Source organism: Oryctolagus cuniculus, chromosome 5 (assembly GCF_051225735.1).
Source record: "Oryctolagus cuniculus isolate XC-2025 breed Fujian yellow rabbit chromosome 5, ASM5122573v1, whole genome shotgun sequence".
In the NCBI taxonomy this organism is placed as follows: Eukaryota; Metazoa; Chordata; class Mammalia; order Lagomorpha; family Leporidae; genus Oryctolagus; species Oryctolagus cuniculus.
Genome location: NC_142871.1, coordinates 75,315,496 through 75,334,650, shown reverse-complemented (window position 1 = coordinate 75,334,650; position 19,155 = coordinate 75,315,496). Strand labels below are relative to the sequence as shown.

General features: G+C 38.8%; 1 protein-coding gene across 1 annotated transcript in view; it reads left to right on the top strand.

Annotated features, from left to right (window-relative positions):
* FHL5 (four and a half LIM domains 5) overlaps positions 1-19,155 on the top strand; it is a 55,793-nt gene that overhangs the window by 23,733 nt on the left and 12,905 nt on the right. The window contains exons 2-3 of the mRNA XM_089332876.1: positions 16,928-17,098; positions 17,922-18,096. Coding sequence (XP_089189002.1) covers positions 16,940-17,098; positions 17,922-18,096 — 334 coding nt within the window. The 5' untranslated portion in view covers positions 16,928-16,939. The remainder of the gene's footprint in view (positions 1-16,927; positions 17,099-17,921; positions 18,097-19,155) is intronic.

The following is a 19,155-nucleotide window of genomic DNA, read 5'->3' as shown; positions in this document are numbered from 1 at the left end:
CCAAAAGTATTAAGTAGAACAAACAAAAAAAATACTGGCCAGCACCGCGGCTCACTAGGCTAATCCTCCACCTTGCGGCGCCAGCACACCGGGTTCTAGTCCCGGTCAGGGCTCCGAATTCTGTCCCGGTTGCCCGTCTTCCAGGCCAGCCCTCTGCTGTGGCCAGGGAGTGCAGTGGAGGATGGCCCAAGTGCTTGGGCCCTGCACCCGCATGGGAGACCAGGAGAAGCACCTGGCTCCTGCCATCAGATCAGCGCGGTGCGCCGGCCGCAGTGCGCTGGCCGCGGCAGCCATTGGAGGGTGAACCAACGACAAAGGAAGACCTTTCTCTCTGTCTCTCTCTCTCACTGTCCACTCTGCCTGTCAAAAAAAAAAAATACTAAGAGGGATAACATATCAAGTTGCTCATCAACAGTCAGGGTGAGGGCTGATCAAGTCACCGTTTCTCATAGTGTTCATTTCACTTTAACAGGTTTCCTTTTTGGTGCTCAGTTAGTTGTCCCCTATCAAGGAGAACAAGTGGTATTTGTCCCTTTGGGATTGGCTTATTACACTCAGCATAATGTTTTCCAAATTCCTAACAGGGATCACTTTTCAGTTAAAATTTAAACACCTAAGAATAATTGTGTGTTAATTACAGAGTTCAACCAATGGTACTAGAACAAAAAAAAAATACTAAAATGGATAAAGTATTACATTGTACATCAAGCGTCAGGACAAGAGCTGATCAAGTCACTGTTTCACATAGTGTCCATTTCATTTCAACAAGTTTCCCCCTTAGTGCTCAGTTAGTAGTCACCGATCAGGGAGAACATATGATATTTGTCCCTTTGGGACTGCCTCAATTCACTCAGCATGATGCTTTCCAAATTCCTCCATCTTGTTGCAAATGACCGGGTTTTGTTGTTTTTGACTGCTGTATAGTATTCTATAGAGTACATGTCCCATAATTTCTTTATCCAGTCTACTGTTGATGGGCATTTGGGTTGGTTCCAGGTCTTAGCTATTGTGAATTGAGCTGCAATAAACATTAATATGCAGACAGCTTGTTTGTTTGCCAATTTAATTTCCTTTGGGTAAATTCCAAGGAGTGGGATGGCTGGGTTGAATGGTAGGGTTATCTTCAGGTTTCTGAGGAATCTCCAGACTGACTTCCAAAGTGGCTAAACCAATTTGCATTCCCACCAACAGTGGGTTAGTGTCCCTTTTTCCCCACATCCTCTCCAGCATCTGTTGTTGGTAGATTTCTGAATGTGAGCCATTCTAACCAGGGTGAGTTGAAACCTCATTGTGGTTTTGATTTCCATTTCCCTGATTGCTAGTGATCTTGAACATTTTTTCATGTGTCTGTTGGCCATTTGGATTTCCTCTGTTGAAAAATGTCTATTGAGGTCCTTGGCCCATCTCTTAAGTGGGTTATTTTGTGATACTGTAGTTTTCTATTTTTCTTTTTCCTATATTCTTTTCAAAGTTAATTTACTTTTATATCATCTCCATTTGTATCTGTAGGACTTTCCACAGAAAATGAAACTTGTTCAATAGGCTCTATATTAAAACTTTTAACAAATACCTTATATTACATGCTTATCTACTTCCCATTAATTCAAGGAACAATAATCATCTCTTTCTGCACTTAAATGCTATTTTGCCCAGTAATTTAGTACTATCTTATGTTTTCTAGACTCCATGAATTGTTATTGTTGTTTCATAAGGTCAAAGTTGATTTATATGTTAGCCAGTATCTTTACTCCTTACTCTTTCCTTTGTTTTCATTTCCTTCAACCTTTTTTTAAGGAGATTCTTTCTTCTTTTTTTAAGCCACACCCTTTAGAATTGTTGTTATTGACTCTTGGATGGTAAGCACAATTTTTATCAACATAAAGTGTTTTAATTTCATCCTGTTCTTTAAGTTCAGCTTCACAGGTCTGGGATTTACTTATTCAGATTTTTCTCTTTGATTGTTCTATTTGTAGCTTCCATTGTTGCTGTTGAGAAGTTACCCACAAATCTAGTTGTGGATATTCTGAACATAATTATTTTTTCTCTTTGGATACACTTAAGAACTTTGTCTATGGAGTATGATATCTTTACTAATGCCTGTTTCTTTGTTTTTATGATACAAGAAATTTGTTTTTCTTCATAAACTTGTACACTGTATTATTCATTAATTCTTAGAAATTCAACTATATCTCCAATCTGGGCCTATTTTCCCTATTAGCTTCCTTTGGAATTCTGTAATTATTTAAATCAGACCTTTCACATCCTTTAACTCTTTATATTTTTTAGCTCTTTTTTTCTTGGTGCTATATTTTGTGATATTTCTTTATTTCCATCCTCAAGTTTTATTAATTTTCTCTCAACTCTAATCTGAATTTTAATCTTCTTAGGTTTCACCTTTAGTACTAACTTTATAATCTGCATTTCTCTCAGTTGTTTTGTATTACAAATCTGCCTATCCATTTTTATTCTCTTGAATTTTTCTGTTATGTCTTTATACATGTTAAACATAATTATTTTACATTTTGGAGTTATTTTTCATGTGGAATTGTTGTATTAGTGGGGCTTTTTCTTCCCTTTGGGAGATTTTATGCATGTTTCTTGTGTTCATTGCTTATCTTCATTAATAAAATTATGAACTCGTACTCAATGCAAATGCATGAGTAAAATGTTTGAGAGGGAAGTTAAACTGAAGGGGCATTCTTTCAGAGATTATTTTCTTGTGTTTATGCCAGGTAACTTGATTCTACCAACCCAGTTGCATTTTAAAATGAAACCCGAGGATTTAAGTCCTTCCAGTCAGTGTAAGCTCAGGCTGTAAATACTTGAATATCAAGATCATCAACGCTCAGAAGGCACCCTCAGGGCAGATGGCTACTTTGGAGATTGGTTAACCTTTCTGATTTCTTGCTTTCCTTTATTTTTAGCCTCTAAGAATTTCCCTTACTCTCTTGCCAGTTTAGCAATGTATTTCATTTTGTTTATTTTTAATTCTTTAGGAGTATTGTTTTATACACTTTAGTTTCTAAAACTGTCAGCAGTGAGTTCACTCACTATTTTTAACCCTTTGAAATATGACATTAGTCAAACTGGTGCTACCAAACTGTTCTTTTGAAGACAGCACTTACTTCATTGTTAATGCTTTCCTCAATGGGTATTAATAGTCATTCAATTCTTGAAAGTTTCACTTCTTCTGTCTTTCAAACCCTGGGAACTTGTACTACTCATATATCTGCTTCAAACTTCCTTCTCATCATATAACATGTGCTTACCTACTAGTCCATATTTTACCTTTCTCCACTTCTCTACACTACAGCTTTCTTTGATGGTTACATTCAATCTCAGAACTTCAGTTACCACTGGGGAGACATAGTAGATGATGGAGGGGGTTTGAATTATAGGTACAATATCCGAGTTAGAAAGAATAAGTTCCTGGTGTTATATGGCATAGTTAGGTGACTATAGTTCACAATAACTTATTAGGTATTTTATAAACAAGTAAAAGAGGGGAGCTCCCGGATACAATCATAAAGTCAAGACAAGGAAGGGAAAATGAGGAGTATCCTGACTTGATCAGTACATCTGTGTGTATATGTATAGAAATATAATTCTGTGGCCCTTATATATATACACACAATTATTATTAATTAAATTTTAAAATAAAAATTAAAAAGTAGCTCATTTAAATGAAAAAGTCTAAACATCTTAGTCTAATATGATAATTCAGCACAGTATTTTGGACATAAGGCTTGAATGCCGGGCTAGTTCATCAAATGTACCTAAATTCAAACTAACTTGCCTCCAACTAGTTTCTCTTCCTGTGTTCCCAACCTCCATTAGTAGGACACCAGGAACCCATTTGTGAAATTCCAGGATGATTCTTGCTGCTTCCCAAATACTTTAAGTCTTACAACATCTTGATTTGCACACATAATCTTGATGCATCCCACAAATTTTCCTTTTTAAAAAAACAAATCAGACCATTGCCTCCAAATTGAACACTCAAAATGCCTCCAACATTTCCTGATTCCTAATTTTATTCTTATCCCTCCCTCAAACTAGAAGCAACCTTTTACTTCTCAGAATTCCAAGAGTACAAATATGGTTGTGTTCTTCCATTGTTCTCATAGATGCTAAAATTCTCTCCATATAAAATTATATAATTTCATAATGTATAAATGTATTTTGGATAATAAGATTACTTATTGATGTTTATTGTCTGACACATTTTATTCTGATAATTTGCCTTTTAATGGATTTTTTCCTTGGGGAAAGCATCTCATTGATTTTCCTTTATATTCTTCCAAACTCATAAAACAATACTGATTGTTGATTAGATACATTATTTAAAATTGAGTTTCTAACTGATTTTTATATGTAGTATTTCTATCTTCTAATCTCTTTTATAACTAATTTTAAAATAATTTTCATAAATCTCAGTTAGAAACATGCTACATATTGCCAATGATTGTATTTTTTTCTAGAGGAAAAAACTGAACTTTAGCTCACACTGTTGTGATGGAGAACCTTGCCTCAGTCTGCTGTTCTGAAGCTGTCTTGCAATATTTCCCTTCTCATGCCCTGAAAGCCACTTAGAATAAATTATGTTTATGCCTCACATACACAAATATAAACATCCTTCTCAGTTCTGTTGCTCCATCTTAAGTGTACTTCCCTGCATCTCCAAGAAAAGAGAAGTTTGCCTGCTTAAGATCCTAGGCTTTAGTTCTGACAGATACAGGTTTGAAACCCAGACCCAGTGTTTTCATCTGACAAATGATCTTGGCCCCTTTTAGTTCTGGTTTCTTCTGATGTCAAATTAGGATAGTAATAGTGGCCCTCTTCGTGGAATTGCTGTGATTATTTCAGAATCCATGTACATTTGTCTAGCAGAACCTGATCTAAGACATCAGAAAGCTGCTGTTGCTGTTACCAATGCCACCACTTTTCACTCACAGTCAAAAAAATTAGTCATTAGAACCTGAGAAACTGACTACAGGCATTCTGATCGAATAGAAAACATTCACATCTATGTCCCATCTTGCCAGCATCAAGAGAATCAGGAACACTTCACATCAGCTATCCAGTTGTCACTCGTTTCTAGTAAGCAGAGCTGAACACTGACTGTAAGAGAGTCCAGGCCTCTTTGACCAGAAGGAAGATAGAATCAAGATTGTAAACTCCAACCCACAACATCTACCACCCGCTCACTTCCAATGCTACTCCAAGTGGTTAATTTTCCTCACTGAAAGTAATTGTTCCTCTTCACTTCTTAAGGTTGCTGATTTTCAACCCTCACTGAACATCAGAACCACGTAAGAATTGGGGGAAAAAATGACTTATTTTCAGTCCCATCCCCAGAAATTCCAATTTAATCAATTTGGAGTGGAGATTCACTTGGCAATTTTTGAAATTTGAATGTGTACCCAATGTTTAGAGCTTTGCTCTAAATGCTTATAACCTTTCATTTCATTTCTCCTTTTAATTTTCATAAGATTTAATTTCGTTTCTCCTTTTCATTTTCTAACTTTTATTTAGCTATTTATAAAATGTCATTACTCATCCTACTAAATTATAAGCTCTCTGCATATGGGATGTGAGTCTAATCTATTTTCACATGTTTTATAATTTCTAGCAGATATTTTTGCAACTCACATTTTACACATCTACTGAATGCATGAGTAAAGAAATGGTGCCTTATGAACAAGAGCATGCACAAGAAACATGGCATTCAGTCCTGGCCTCTTTCTAGCTTGATATGATCTTAAACGTATTTGCGAGTGTATTCCTTCTGTCCATCATAGTAAAAATGCAAGTGAGTACACTCACAACATTAGCCTTCTCATCAGTAACTCACCACTTGACACGAAATTATATCTGCTTTTAAAGTAACACCAAAGAAACAACATTCTCAGCTATGGAAACTATTATGAATAAATGTACATGCTTCTTGGTAGAAAAATCTAAAGGAAAGAACTAGAAAATAAGTCAAGTACATTCATGTCATTGGATTTCTGTGCTGTTCATTTCTGTCCATATTCTTTTTTTTAAGATCTTATTTATTTATTTGAGAGATAAAGTTACAGACAGTGAGAGGGAGACAGAGAGAAAGGTCTTTCTTCCGTTAGTTCACTCCCCAGGTGGCAGCAAGGCCGGAGCTGTGCCGATCCGAAGCCAGGAGCCAGGAGCTTCTTCTAGGTCTCCCAGGTGGGTGCAGGAGCCCAGGGACTTGGCCCATCTTCTACTGCTTTCCCAGGCCACAGCAGAGAGCCGGATTCAAAGAGGAGCAGCTGGGACACGAACCAGCACCCATATGGGATGCCGGCGCTGCAGGTGGAGGATTAACCTACTGTGCCACGGGCATAAGCCCCTCTGTCCATTTTTTTTGGTACATGAATACACCTCTAAATGAATCATTTAAAGTCTTAATATGCAATGATAAAAATTTTGGGTTCAAATGTTGTATCAATTTCAGAATGACTTTGAGAGAAGTTTGAAAAGAATATCTAAATGATATATCCCAAGTGAATGATTAGCCTTTCTAGATTCACTTCTAAAAACACTGAATGCTGCCCAATGAGGTACATCATTAATATTAATAGTTCTTGTGAGTCATAATTATGAATCAATTTTGCTTAAGGACATTGTATACTTAAAAGCAAAAACTTTGCCAGTATCATTGACAAATGAACACCCAGAGAGGGATTCCTGAGGTAAGAATCACATGCTCCTCATCCTCTTTACTATGGCTTTAATTATTAATGAGTGATTAAAAACAAGCCATTTGGCCTGCCCTCTTGGGCACATTCCATGAATTTTTAAAGTATTAATGTTAGCGAGTAAGAAGTGGAGAAAGTCTAGTGTGATGCTTTGGAAAACAATAGAGTAATAAAAAGTAATCTCACTGAAAAAGTTTATAGTTACCTCTTCTGTCTGCCCATTTAGAACTACGATGTTAGAGGTTTATATAGCTTCAAAAAGCTTTGAAGGTTCAAGGTTTCCTTTTTCCTTAATGTGTCCTCGTGAGACTTGTCCCTCAAGACTTACCATTTTGCAACTTCAGATACAAACCTGTGCCATTCTCTTACCTGTCTTTTCCTCTTCCTTAATAAGTCAAAATTAATCCTTTCGTCTTTCTATCCTTCCTTCCTTCCTTCATTCCTTCTTCCTTCCCTCTCCCTCCCTCCCTCCCTTCCTTCCTTCCTTTCAAGAGATTTTCAAGTTGAATTTCTTTAATATTCCTAGAAATGTCTCATCTCATTCTTCCTTCCATTAGTTCTCTAAGAAATCTACATAGTTCTAATAAAATTTATATCATTTATATGACTATAACACTTGTTTTTTAAGAAACTATTTGAATGTATTCACATTGCCACAGTTAAGTGATAGACTTTATATTTAATATTGCTAAGAAACTAAGCTGGGGCCAGTGCTGTGGCATAGCAGGTAAAGCTGCTGCCTGCAGTGCCAGCATCCCATATGGGCACCAGTTCAAGTTCTGGCTGCTCCACTTCCTATCCAGCTCTCTGCTATGGCCTGGGAAAGAAGTAGAAGTTGGCCCAAGTCCCCCGGCCCCTGCACCCACGTGGGAGACCCAGAAGAAGCTCCTGGCTCCTGGCTTCAGATCGGCACAGCTCTGGTCACTGTGGCCAATTAGGGAGTAAACCAGTGGATGGAAGACCTCTCTCTCCCTCTCTCTTTCTCTGCTCCTCCTCCTCTCTCTGTGTAACTGACTTTCAAAATAAGTAAATATTTTTTAAAAAAGAAAGAAACTAAGGTAATGGAATCCAGACTTTTTAAGGGCAGAGATTTCAAATATTCAAATATCACTGAGTAAGCACTCAATAAATGTTTATTTGGACTAAATAACTGCTCTCATTGTATAGTCCCATAAAGCAAATTCAAAACGTTTTTGATATAATAGGCTGATTCCATTCTCCCACTACCCAACTCCTTGGTGTTGCTTTTATAAAACAGAATTGAATAAGAAGTGGTCATTTCCTTTTGAAAAATGAAGAGTCCTGGTCTGTTCTTTTAAGAATTTTCTATGGAGCAAGGCTTATTATATCATTACAATAGAAATAGAGGAAAGATCATCCAGTCTTAACTTTTTTTGAATTTTATTTATTTATTTATTTATTTATTTGAGAAAGAGAGACAGAGACAGACAAGGAGAGATCTTCTATCCACTGATTCATTCCCCAAATGCCCACAACAGTCAAGACTGGGCCAGATCAAAACCAGGAGCTAAGAACTCAACCTCTGTTTCCCACATGGGTGGCAGGAACTTAGGTATTTGAGTGGTTATCAGCTGCTGCCTCTGAGGGCGCAAATCAGCAGGAAGCTGAGATCAGGGAAGGAGCTGGGCTCGAAGCCAGGTACTCTGGACTGTTGGGCCAAACAGTCCACCCCAGACAGTTTTAAGCAGAAATGTGATATGATCAGATTTCTTTATCAGCAGAATCTTACTCGTTGTATAGGAAAGGATGCAGGACTGGAGCTGAGACCATTTGGAAAGTTGTGGAAATCCTGGAGAGAGTTGATAGAGGTGAGGGCTCGGGAAGTTAGGAAGCTCTGTGTTCCAAGAACACGTGATAGATTTGACTGTACTTGTGCCTGGGTCTACATAATGGGGGGACTTAATCATAAATATTTACACTCATGTATTAGATTATTAATTTTTCTTCCTCTTTCTGAAAAAATTGAAGAATGCATATTTTTCACAAAAATTACATTTTAAGTATATTTTCTAAATTTTAAATATGAAACTTACATAAACTTCTCTTGTTTTAACCTCATCCATATCTCTGTTAAATCTTATTTTTATTCTAGGTGCTCCATATTAATATATTTTCATTTGTTTTTGGGTATATACACCAAAGATTTACCCATGCCAGCATTTCACAAATGAGTATTCCATGGAACACTAGCGCTGCTTCAGACTTTGCTTGTGACTTTCATTTATAGTTTCTTACATTTAAATGTGCTCAGTCTTTATTCTCTTATTATAAGCATAATGTTTTTATCTAATAGTAATATTGCTACTCTTTTTTTTAAGATTTATTTATTTACTTGAAAATCAGAGTTACACAGAGAGAGGAGAGGCAGAGAGAGAGAGGTCCTCCATCCGCTGTTCACTCCCCAGCTAGCCACAATGGCCAGAGCTCTGCCAATCCAAAGCCAAGAGCCAGGAGCTTCCTCCGGGTCTCCCACGTAGGCACAGGGGCCCAAGGACTTGGGCCAACTATCACCGTTCTCCCAGGCCATTGCAGAGAGCCAGATCGGAAGTGGGGCAGCTGGGTCTCGAACTGGCGCCCATCTAAGATGCCGGTGCCCCAGACCAGGGCGTTAACACACTACGCCACAGCGCTGGCCCCAACATATGACCTTTTATGACTGACTTCTTTCACTTAACATAGTGTTTTTAAGCTTCATCTACATTGTAGGATGAATATTCATGTATAAGTTTTTTTAATAGACATGTTTTCGCTTCTTTTAAGTATATGCATAAGAGTGAAATTTCTGGTTCATATCATAATTCTGTGTTTAATCTCTTGAAAAGCTGACAGGCTGTTTTCCAAAGTTGTTGTCCCATTTTACCATCCTCCCAGCAGTGGATGAGGGTTACAATTTCTCCACACTTCACCAAATCTTCTTACTAACTTTTTTTTTTTTAAAGTCTATCATGTACTTGACTGTGCCTCTCCAATTTCGTATGTGAAAGCCCTAATTGACAGTGTGACTGTATTTGGAGATGAGTTGGAATTTCTGTGTAAATAACTAAAGTTAAGTGAGGTCACAAGGGTAAGACCCTAACCCAATATGATTGAAATCCTTATGAGAAGGAAGAGATAGCCGGGGTGTATAAGCATAGAGGAAAAGGCCATTTGCAGACACAGTAAGACAAGATTAGGAAAACCAAGCCTGCCAAAACCTTGATCTTGGACATCCAGCCTCCTCAACTGTGAGAAAACAAATTTCTATTATTTAAGCCACCCAGTCTATGGCATTTTGTTACCGCAGCCCTAGCAGCTACTGCAGCATTGTAGTAGGTGTGGAATGATGGTGTGCTTTTCCAGTCTTAACTTCAGACTTTTAATCAGATCACCCCAAGAGACACAGGTGCTGTGTTTACAGTGTTGTTTAAAATAAACAATGGAAGTACTACCAGTTTTGTAATCTTTGTTGTTTTTAATTTTACTATGTACTAAAAGTATCATGAAAAAGAAGTAGCCTAAAAGTTTCCACCCCCAACATGCTTCATGGTGCCATTATTTACATCTAAGGCTATATACATTATTAACAATGAAAATGACATTTTTCATATTCAGCAATGAGTGTTAAAGATGCTTACCTTATTTCACTATTAAAAGATAAACACTTGATCACAGTAAATGTGTAAATGTGGAAGAGGCATTTAAAACCTTTCAAGGGAATCAGATCTACTTCCCTGCTTTTTCTGGCATCTAGCAACCCTTTGAATGTGTTTGTACTCACTGGAAAGGGACATTTCTGTGAAATTAATCAGATAGGGAATTCAATGTTCCTTGCTGGACGATTCTGGCCATGTTCCATCGGGAACTGTCTAGTCTGAATTTTCATCTATCCTGGGAAAAGACCCACATCTTCCACATCTCTGTCTTTTCTCTGCTTATAAGCAAAGAGCAGTACAGTGAAACTGCTATACACAGAATGAGTAACAATGTGTATTTTTCCCCAGAAACCTTTTATTTAAGGTATACAAACTTCGTGCATTTCAAAAATACAACTTTAGGAACACAGTGATAGTGATTCTTCCCATCATATCCACCCTCCCACTTTCACTCCCACCCTTCTTCCTCTTCTCTCTCCTATAACCGTTCTTATTTTTTGCTAAGATTTATTTTTGATCTAAGATCAATGAACTTTATACTAAGGAAAGATTTCAACAAATAGTATAAAAAAACTGTTCTTCAACAGTTTTTTAATTTTCCTTTTGATTTTTTTTTACGACCCACTATTCATTCAAGAGTATACTGTTCAGTCTCCATGTGTTTGCCTGTGTTCTAAAGACTCTCAAGTTGTTGATCTTCAGCTTTACTCCCCTGTGGTCTGAGAAGGTGCATGGTATGATTTCGATTCCTTTGAATTTGTTGAGACTTGCTTTATAGCCTGGCCTGTGGCCTATCTTAGAGAAAGTTCCATTCACTGGTGAGAAGAATGTATATTCTGCTACTGTAGGATGAAAAGTTCTGTAGATACCCATTAGGTCCATTTGGTCTATAGTGTCGATTAACTATATTAACTTGCTGATTTTCTTTTCTTTCTTTCTTTCTTTCTTTCTTTCTTTTTTTTTTTTTTGACAGGCAGAGTTAGAGAGAGAGAGAGAGACAGAGACAGAGAGAAAGGTCTTCCTTCCGTTGGTTCACCCCCAAAATGGTTGTGATGGCCAGTGCGCTGCGCTGATCTGAAGTCAGGAGCCAGGTGCTTCCTCCTGGTCTCCCATGCAGGTGCAGGGCCCAAGTACTTGGGCTGTCCTCCACTGCCTGCCCAGGCCACAGCAGAGAGCTGGACTGGAAGAGGAGCAACCGGGACAGAACCAGCATACCAAATGGGACTAGAACCTGGGGTGCCGGCGCCGCAGGTGGAGGATTAGCTTAGTGAGCCGCGGCTCCAGCCCTCCTTGCTGATTTTCTGTCTGGTTGATCTGTCCATTGCTGAATGTGGGGTATTGAAGTTCTCCATTATACTATATGGGAGTCTATGTCTCCCTTTAGATCCATCAATATTTCTTTTAAATAGCTAGGTGTTCTGTGATTATGTGCATATACATTTATCATAGTCACATCTTCCTGTTTAATTGATCCCTTAATCATTACACAGTGTTCTTCTTTGTCTCTTTTAACAGTTTGTGTGTTGAAGTTTATTTTATCTGGTATTAGGATGGCTACACCAGCAGTTTTTTGGTTTCTGTTATCATGGAATATGTTTTTCCATCCTTTCGCTTTCAGTTTGTGTGTATCTTTGTTGGTGAAATGTGTTTCTTATAGGCAGCAAATAGATGGGTGTTGTTTTGGTTTTTTGTTCTTTTTCCATTCAACCAATCTGTAACTTTTAACTGGAGAGTTGAGGCCATTTACATTCAAGGTGACTATTGATAAGTAATGACATGGCCCTGCCATTTTTCCATAAATATTCCTATTGTTTACTGTGGATTTCCTTTGTACCTTTACTGGGAAAATTTCTATCTTCACCTTCTTTCATAGTGTTTCTGCATTTCTGTGTGTAGCCCATTCTTAAGTATCTTTTATAAGGCTGGATGAGTGGTACCAAATTATTTCAATTTTTGTTTGTTATGGAAGGTCTTTATTTCACCTTCATTTATAAATAAGAGCTTTATAGGGTACAGTATTCTGGGTTGACAGTTTTTTTTCTCTCAAGACTTGGAATATTTTGATAGTAGATTTCCAACATTGTTTTTTAGTTTTCTAATTTTTTCTTCTATTTCTTTTTCTTCATCTGACTGTAAAATTTCCAGATATTTGTCTTCTAACTTGGATATTCTTATTTCTGCCTCACCAATTCCGTTGTTAAGGCTTTCCATCACATTTTTTATTTGTTTTATTGAATTCTTCATTTCCAATGCTTCCTTTTTTTAATTTTTTTTTTTTTTTGACAGGCAGAGAGGACAGTGAGAGAGAGAGACAGAGAGAAAGGTCTTCCTTTTTGCCGTTGGTTCACCCTTCAATGGCCGCCGCCACCGGCATGCTGTGGCCAACACACCGCGCTGATTCGGTGGCAGGAGCCAGGTACTTCTCCTGGTCTCCCATGGGGTGCAGGGCCCAAGGACTTGGGCCATCCTCCACTGCACTCCCTGGCCACAGCAGAGAGCTGGCCTGGAAGAGGGGCAACCGGGACTAGAACCCGGTGTGCTGGCGCCACAAGGCGGAGGATTAGCCAAGTGAGCCGCGGCGCCAGCCCAATACTTCCTTTTGATTTCTCTTTCAAATTTCAATTTCATGAGAAAATTTTTTCATATCATGTATGTATTTCTTTAGATCATGAATTTGATTCTGATTACTTCTAAGTAATCCTATGAATAATTTTTTGAATCCTGTTCCTGACATTTCTTCAATCTCTTCATTTTCACATTTTAGTATTGAAGTGTTGTTGTGTTCCTTTGGGGACATAATGTTGTCTTCCTTGTTCTTGTTTCTTGAATTGCTGCATTTATTTTTAGGCATTTATGGGGATACTTGCTTGTTTATTTTTTTCCTGTGACGGCTTTTATGTTTGGTCTTTGTCTCTGGATTCGTGAAGTGTCTGCTCTTTCAGTGAATACCTTGAGGCATATGCTGGGTGTGGCCAGGGAGCTCTGTTCAGTGCTCCAGGGTGAGGGGAGTGTCCAAGATGACTTCCAAATTTCTTCTTAGTCTTCTTCTTTTTTTTTTTTTTTTATCAGAGGGGATGCTTGCTCAGCTCTATTGGCATAGTCACCCTCACCTCCTTTCCTCCAAGAAGACCAATGCCTGGGTGCTAGCCTCAGTGAGTCCAATATTCATCTTCATTGCACACAAAGGATCTGTGCAGTCCTCAGTTTGAGCAAAGATCCCACAGCAATGACCCTCACCAGGGAATCAGGGAGCACTGAGTGTGTGGAGCCACCCACAGTGACTGCCCAAAGACCCAGATATATCCTGTACACTCACACAGTCAGGAGCACCCAGCCCCCTGTCAATTCTCCCAGCCAGACTCAGGCATCTCCTCCTGGCTGGTTGCTGAGGGCATGGACAGAAGCTGACACGGCTGTTACGTATGTCTAAAATGGTGCCTGCCCACTCAGCTAGCTACAGTATACTGGTGCTGGGTGGTTGGGGAGAGAAAAATTTGCCCCCTTTTTTTTCCTCTAGGTTGGCAGGTATACTGTCCCCCACAGGGTTCCCAGCCAAGCTCTTCCTGCAGCTTTATTGCCAGTGGCTTGGGCTGCTGCAGTCTGGTCTTACCTCACTCTCCAAAGCTGATGCTGAGGCTCTTGGCTGCTGGGGTCCTAAATTGTGCACATCCTTCTAATTAGCGTCGAGTTTCCTCTGCCATTTTCTCCCTAACTTTTCCCTGAGACTCCAGTCCTCCCAGGTTTTTTTAACCATCTTCCCTTAGACTAGAACAGTAAGCTCCCTCCTTATTCTGCCATCTTGATGCCTCTCCAACAATGTGTATTAAGCAAAACATCCTGCTGGATAATAGAGGAGGCAAAATACGTAAGAAAAACAGTTAAATGTAATAAAATCAAACTACCAAAAATACTGTAAAAGGCATCATAGAAATTAGCTGGTTTTCTGTTTTTGCTAAAACTAAAAGAATTTACAGTAGAGGATTAGAAAATATTTGCAGCTTCAAATAAATTATTGTAAATCTGCTTTGCAAGGAATATCCATGTGACTGCTTTTGGAAACAATGAAAGTTCATGCACAATATTTAATTAAGACATTATTTATTTATTTATTTATTTTGACAGGCAGAGTGGACAGTGAGAGAGAGAGAGACAGAGAGAAAGGTCTTCCTTTGCCGTTGGTTCACCCTCCAATGGCCGCCGCGGCCGGCGCGCTGCGGCCGGTGCACCGCGCTGATCCGATGGCAGGAGCCAGGAGCCAGGTGCTTTTCCTGGTCTCCCATGGGGTGCAGGGCCCAAGCACCTGGGCCATCCTCCACTGCACTCCCTGGCCATAGCAGAGAGCTGGCCTGGAAGAGGGGCAACCGGGACAGAATCCGGCACCCCGACCGGGACTAGAACCCGGTGTGCCGGCGCCGCAAGGCGGAGGATTAGCCTAGTGAGCCGCGGCGCCAGCTAATTAAGACATTTGAAGTCTATATATTTTGTTTCATAATGGCATCCATAAATTTATAAAATAATGAGAATTTTTATTCTGGTTTGGCTCTATGTTTCATATGGGTTTTTTATTCTGTAAGATGCTGATGCTATTTTTTATGCTATCTACCTGTTACTTTAGCCCTAAAGCCTGAAGAAACCTGTAGCTCTTGTCTACCCTTCATTGTTTTGTCTGTACTTCTACATCTAGAAAATTTCTCAATACTAGTCACAAAGACTAACATTTGAACTAAATCCTACCTACTGAAGAGTTTTATTTAGTTGGCCTGGTGTGAAACATTTAAGCAGAATTTTTCAGAAGACTCAAGCTAGCAAATATAAAAAATAAAAAAGCAGAGATGTTGGAGCCTCGCTATATTTAAGATGATTGAGACCACAGGCAAAAACATGATACCCAAATGAGGTATATGGAAAATAAAGACATATAGGATTGATGTGAAGAGCTCTAAGTAAAGATTATAGGAATAAAAGAATGCAGAAGAAAATTATAATGCACACAATAATTAATTTTATTTGCATTGAAGTGAATTTAATTTCTCTCAAGCTCCCCCTCCAGAACTCTCCAGCAAATTTGTGTTATGACAGTAAAAACCCTATTGGGGCCAGCGCTGTGGTGCAGCGGGTTAGCATCCTGGACTGAAGTGCCAGCATCCCATATGGGCTCTGGTTCAAGACCCAGCTGCTCCTCTTCCGATCCAGCTCTCTGCTTTGGCCTGGGAGAGCAGTGGAAGATGGCCCAAGTAATTGGGCCCCTCCACCTGCATTGGAGACCCCAAAAAGCTTGGGTTCAGATCAGTGCAACTCCGGCCATTGCGGCCAATTGGGGAGTGAACCATCAGATGGAAGACCTACCTCTTTCTCTCTCTCTCTCTCTCTCTCTCTATCTCTGTCTCTCTTTCTCTCTCTCTCTCTGCCTCTCCTCTCTCTATGTATCTCTGACTTTCAAATAAATAAATAAATCTTTTTTTAAAAAAGCCCTATCAATCACATAAACAAGACTAGTGTCTGCTAATACTAACTGATAGAATTTAAAAGGAGAGAACAATCCAACATGGGAAGCGGGATACACAGCAGACTCATAGAATGGCAGATGTCTTAAATAGCACTCTGGCCTGAGAATCAGCCCTTAAGGCATTTGGATCAAGCTAAAAAGCCCATGAGAGTATCTCAGGCATGGAAAGCCAAGACACTCTGGCAAAAAAAAATCTAAATGAAAGATCTCTGTGAGTGAGAACCCAGTGGAAAGAACAGGCCATCAAAGAAGGAGGTACCTTTCTCTGAAGGGAGGAGAGAATCAGAGTTGGTGAACTCAAAAGGCTTCCACAGCCTTGGCAGCCCATAACAAGAGCCTCGGGTGATTACGACGCCGTAAGCAAGAATGTCAATTGTTAAATCAACAACAGGAGTCACTGTGCACTTACTCCCCATGCAGGATCTCTGTCCTTAATATGTTGTACTATGTGAATTAATGCTATAACTAGTACTCAAACAGTACTTTACACTTTGTGTTTCTGTGTGGGTGCAAACTGTTGAAATCTTTACTTAATTTATACTAAATTGATCTTCTGTATATAAAGATAATTGAAAATGAATCTTGATGTGAATGGGATGGGAGAGGGAGCAGGAGATGGGAGGGTTGCAGGTGGGAGGGAAGTTATGGGGGGGGGAAGCCACTGTAATCCAAAATCTTTACTTTGGAAATTTATATTTATTAAATAAAAGTTTAAAAAAGCCCTATCAACAGTTCATATTCATATTCTTAAGGTGAAGCCATGCTATTTCACATTAGCTCATGATGAATACAAGATGTTTTTCATAATCTGGCTGTTGGCTTGATGTATTTTTTTAAGCAAAACACACAGGAACAGCCAAGATTTAGAGTAGGCTTTACTAAATCACTCCAAGTATCACCATGACTATAAACATATTTTCCTAAAGTAATAGAGTTTTGCTTAAGGAAAATATGAATTCATTCAAATGATTCATTCACATTGTATTATGGGTTTATAATTTAAAAACAAAAGTTTTTTTTTTTACATACGTGAGTTGTTTTCTTATTTACAGAATCTAACCAAAATGATGGCTACTCAATTTGACTGTCAATATTGTACAACCTCACTCCTGGGAAAGAAGTATGTCCTAAAGGATGATAATCCATACTGTGTCTCCTGTTATGATCGTATCTTCTCCAACTATTGTGAGAAGTGCAAAGATCCAATTGAATCAGATTCCAAGGTATGTTTCACCTCAATTCACAGAATTACTACATGTGAGCAACAGATAATTGCTTTTGAATACCTCTTTGCCTTTAGTTACTTTTATACTACTTGATATAAGAATCTTAGAAGTTACCATTAATACTGTCCCAGCCATTATGCTTAGTGCTATGAAATACAACATATATCTGAATCCTAAAGTGATCTTATGAGGTAGTTTAGAATGCTAACAATTAAAGAGGTTAAGCTATTTCTGGAATGGTATGGATATAAGTAGATTTCTAAAAAATTAAAGGTATAAAGATTCGAAGTCTGTGTTTTCTGACTTAAAAATTAGCATCTACACTAAACCACATTGTACCCTGTCTGATACCTCCCACCTATACCACCCATTCCTCTATGTGCCTGCCTTCCTTCCTTCCTTCCTTCCTTCCATGCCTCCTTCCTTCCTACATATCCCTTTTTTGTCATTGCTTTAGTTAGGTAGTGTTATTTTTGCTTGTTAAGCTGAAAGAATAATAGAATATTGCAACCTAAAAATAAAAAGCCCTTGCATGAAAAAACTTTTTTGAAGTTTATAAAAAGAAATTGGGAAAATCTGAAGAAATAAGAGTCAGCTTATTTTCCAAGTGCCTTTAGTGACCAACCAAGAAAACCTTAGGCTCTAGCTCTTAATAATCCAGAATCTTCTTTTAATGGGTAACAGTATCAGTAACAGTTTTCCCTCAAGCCATTAACATAATCTACTGGTGCTAGAGTCCCAGGAGTGTTCAATCTCTTCTTATAAAATGACCAGTTTTGTCACAAACACATTTAATCAGCTTCTACTTACTGTTTCAAAGGATCTTTGTTACAAAGGCCGACACTGGCATGAAGGATGCTTCAAGTGCTCCAAATGCAATTACTCATTGGTGGAAAAGCCTTTTGCTGCCAAGGATGAGCGCCTGCTATGCACAGAGTGCTATTCTAACGAGTGCTCCTCTAAGTGCTTCCATTGCAAGAGGACCATCATGCCTGGTAAGGTCTCAAGGGGCCTCTGGTCTCTAACTGTAGCTGCAGGGCTGCTCATTAAGTGCCAGCCACAATACCGTGGGTTTGAGAAAGATACCTTTTTGCTCTTCCTTGATTGTATTTAGTAGATTTTAGAAATGAAAGATTGTTCATTCATCATTCTTGAAAAGGTAAATTGCAGTGTTTGGATATCTTCAGGATAAACCTAATTCAAAGAAAAATTCTAAACCAGAACCTGAGCCACAGAGTAAAGATAGAATACATACCAGTAACATTATACCAAATGCCCTGACCTAGACATAACCAATGGTATCAGGGAGAATGGTTCACTGGAGGCTGGCATTGTGGTGCAATGGATTGGACCTCTGCCTGCAATGCTAGCATCCCATATCAGAGCACTGGTTGGAGTCCTGGATGTTCTGCTTCAATCCAACTATCTGCTAATGCACGAGGAAAACAGTGGAGGATGGCCCACTCTCACCCATGTGGTAGACCTGGATGGAGTTCAAAGCTTCTTGCTTCAGTCTAGAACAGCCATGCCTGTAGTGGCCATTTGGAGAATGAAATAGAGATGATAGATTTCTATCTACATCTGTCTTTTCCTCTTTCTCTGTCACTCTGCCTTTCAAATAAATAAATAAGAAAGAAAGAAAGAAAGAAAGAAAGAAAGAAGAGAGAGAAAGAGAGAGACTAAAAGAAAAAGATCATAAGAGGTTGGATCAAACATCATTTTGTAACTTAACACAAAGGGGTTTAAGGGCCATTCATTGTTCCTCTCAGGGTAGACGAGGGTCCATGCAAATCATTCCACTTTGAGTAAACATTAATTCTCTCTGTGTTGATCCTCTTCTCAACCCTATGAAGAGTAGCATAAGAACATGATAAGAGCAAGAGCCATACCCCCTCCTGTTTTGTTTGTTTGCTTGATATATTTTTCTTTGTGCTTTTCAGTAAGATTCAAAGGATCTATAGGAGGCCATAACTGCACAATATACATCTCATGATTTGTGCCCTCGGGATTCTTAGTATCCCTGGAATAATTATGATGGCCCAATTTTTCTACAC